The sequence below is a fragment of the Verticillium alfalfae genome, genomic scaffold (genome assembly GCF_000150825.1).
Source record: "Verticillium alfalfae VaMs.102 supercont1.2 genomic scaffold, whole genome shotgun sequence".
In the NCBI taxonomy this organism is placed as follows: domain Eukaryota; kingdom Fungi; phylum Ascomycota; class Sordariomycetes; order Glomerellales; family Plectosphaerellaceae; genus Verticillium; species Verticillium alfalfae.
In genome coordinates, this window is record NW_003315037.1 from 2,663,154 (window position 1) to 2,665,826 (window position 2,673).

A 2,673-nucleotide genomic window follows, 5' to 3' on the forward strand; every position below is an offset into this window, starting at 1 on the left:
TTCCTCCGATGGCCTTTGAATCATGCATTTATTTCTCGTGCCTCTCTCTCTCCATCCTCTTCTCATAATCTGTGCCAACGCGCGTCAGATTGTTTCGAAATGATTACTGGGTCGCAGAGTCTCTATGTGCACATGACTGTACAGATGTAGCAACCAAGCTGGATTATCACTATCACGTTCCTCCACTACAACCTCCTACAGTACCACTGGAGAGGGGTGGAGGGAAGGACTTTGAATTTCTCATCCTGGCCTTGCCTAAACAAGGAAATGGCTCTCTTCTGCATTGGGCTGCAAGGCAGATCCCATCCCATCAGGCCCGTTTTCTATTGTTGTTTAATCATCTCAATTTCCTCCGTAGCGGACCCTTTCATCCTTCAGCCCTTCAGCCCTTTTTTTTTTTTTGGCCTGGCTTCGCCATTGAAATCGAAGCCTCTCCCCTCACCCCTCTTCCGTCATCTACATGACTCGCGTGTCCTCCGACCTGCCGACCTGCCGCTGCCGCTCTTTCTCTCACCCCACCTCATCCACTACCTACCACTACCTACCGAACACTCTGCTAGTCCTGTCCCGGCCGGCCGCTTCTTTGCCTCGCTACTGTCTACTCTGACCTGCTTTGTGCTGTTCTGTTCCGTTCTTAGCTGGACTGGGCCGAACTGACGCACCGAACTCCGAATCGAAACAAGATCTTGATACCCCCGCTACCCTCCCCCCGCCCGCCCGCCGTCGCCCCTCGAACCCCTTCGCGTGTTTCTTGCGCGATGATCCCCTCCGAGCTGTCCAGTCTGCTCTGTCTGCCAAACTCGGATCTGAAGCCATGGCCACGAACTCGACCGACCTGCCGCCCCCAGTCTGTCACCGCCCCGGAACTGGCTCCGAGCCTACGCAACCGCGCCGACCAGAGCAACAGTCCTTACATACAAGGCCAGATCAACAGCCCTGTCGCCTGGCAGCTGCTCGACGATGAGGCTGTCGAACGCGCCAAGAGGGAGAACAAACTGATCTTCCTGAACATTGGCTTCAAGGCTTGCCACTGTGCGTGCTCAACCCCCACCATCCCATCCCATCCCTACCTGCCTTCTGCCGCAGCTGAGCATGCTGGTCTTTGCAGTTCGGCTTCCCCCCCAAATCATCCTCTCGCAGCGTCCTTGTCGACCTCATCAATGCCTGACAGGCTAAGAGAGAGAGCGAGGAAGGGAGATAGAGAGCGAGAGAGAGCGTGTGTGTGTCAAATACACGCAGCAGCGCATCGCCCAGGACCCCACTTCTGACTTTTCGATAGACTGCCGCCTGACAGCTATCGACTCCTTTTCCCATCCCGAATGTGCCTCGCTCCTCAATGAGGCCTTTGTGCCTGTTATCGTTGACCGCGAAGAGCGACCCGATCTCGATACCATCTACATGAACTATGTCCAGGCCGTCAACGGCGCAGGCGGCTGGCCCCTCAACCTCTTCCTGACACCCGAGCTCGAACCCGTCTTTGGCGGCACCTACTGGCCTGGTCCAGGCGCACATACCAAGACGGGGCCCGAAGAAGAGGAGGGTGTTGACTTTCTGGCCATCCTCAAGAACCTGAGGAAAGTCTGGCAGGAACAGGAGCCTCGGTGCCGCCAGGAAGCCAAGGAGGTCCTCTCCAAGCTGCGCGAGTTCGCCGCCGAGGGCACACTGGGCACACGTAGCACGGTCCAGATGAGCAAGATTGGCCTGACATCCTCGTCTACCGCCCCTGTCGCTTCGGCTGTATCGACGGAGAATCCGGGTGCTGGCAAGACGGCCGCTGATGTTTCGAGCGAACTCGATCTCGACCAGCTCGAAGAGGCCTACTCTCACATTGCTGGCACCTTTGATCCGGTCTATGGTGGCTTCGGTCTGGCGCCCAAGTTCCCTGTGCCCGCAAAACTGTCCTTCTTGCTGCGCTTGCCGCATTACCTGCATCCGGTCCAGGATGTCGTGGGCCCGACCGAATGTGCACACGCCACAGAAATGGCCTTGTTCACCCTTCGAAAGATCCGTGACAGCGGCCTGCGTGACCATGTTGGTGGTTGCGGTTTCGCGAGATACTCCATCACTCCGGACTGGAGCATTCCCCACTTTGAAAAGCTAACTTCGGACAATGCTCTCCTGCTGGGCCTGTATCTTGATGCCTGGCTTATTAGCAACGGAGATAAGGATGGTGAACTCTATGATGTCGTCGTTGAGCTCGCGGACTATTTTTCGAGCCCGCCGATGCGTCTTCCCGGAGGGGGTTTTGCTTCCAGTGAGGCCGCCGACTCCTATTACAGGCGTGGCGACACTGATGTTCGCGAGGGCGCTTTCCACCTGTGGACGCGCAAGGAGTTTGATGCTGTGATTGGCGACGAGCATGAGGCGACGATTGCCGCCACGTACTGGAACATTCTGGAGCACGGCAACGTGGAGCCCGACCAAGATCCGAACGACGAGTTTATGAACCAGAACATCCCCCGCGTGCTGAAAGAGCAGAGCGAAATTGGCAAGCAATTTGGCATCAGCGGGGAGGAAGTCGCTCGTGTTATTGCGTCGGGCAAAAGCCAAGCTCAAGGCGCATCGTGGTCGGGAACGCGTCCGCCCTGAGCTTGATGATAAGATTATTTCTGGTTGGAACGGCCTCGTCATCTCTGCGCTCGCAAGGACAGGCGCTGCGCTGGCGGTCAAGGA

The 2,673-nt window shown here is 57.0% G+C and overlaps 1 protein-coding gene across 1 annotated transcript in view; it reads left to right on the forward strand.

The window, feature by feature from the left end:
• Nucleotides 1-758: 758 nt before the first annotated feature.
• VDBG_02285 (spermatogenesis-associated protein) overlaps nt 759-2,673 on the forward strand; it is a gene marked incomplete at both ends in the record, with an annotated part of 2,884 nt that continues 969 nt past the window's right edge. Inside the window, 2 exons of the mRNA XM_003008051.1 lie at nt 759-1,032; nt 1,295-2,564. Coding sequence (XP_003008097.1) covers nt 759-1,032; nt 1,295-2,564 — 1,544 coding nt within the window. The remainder of the gene's footprint in view (nt 1,033-1,294; nt 2,565-2,673) is intronic.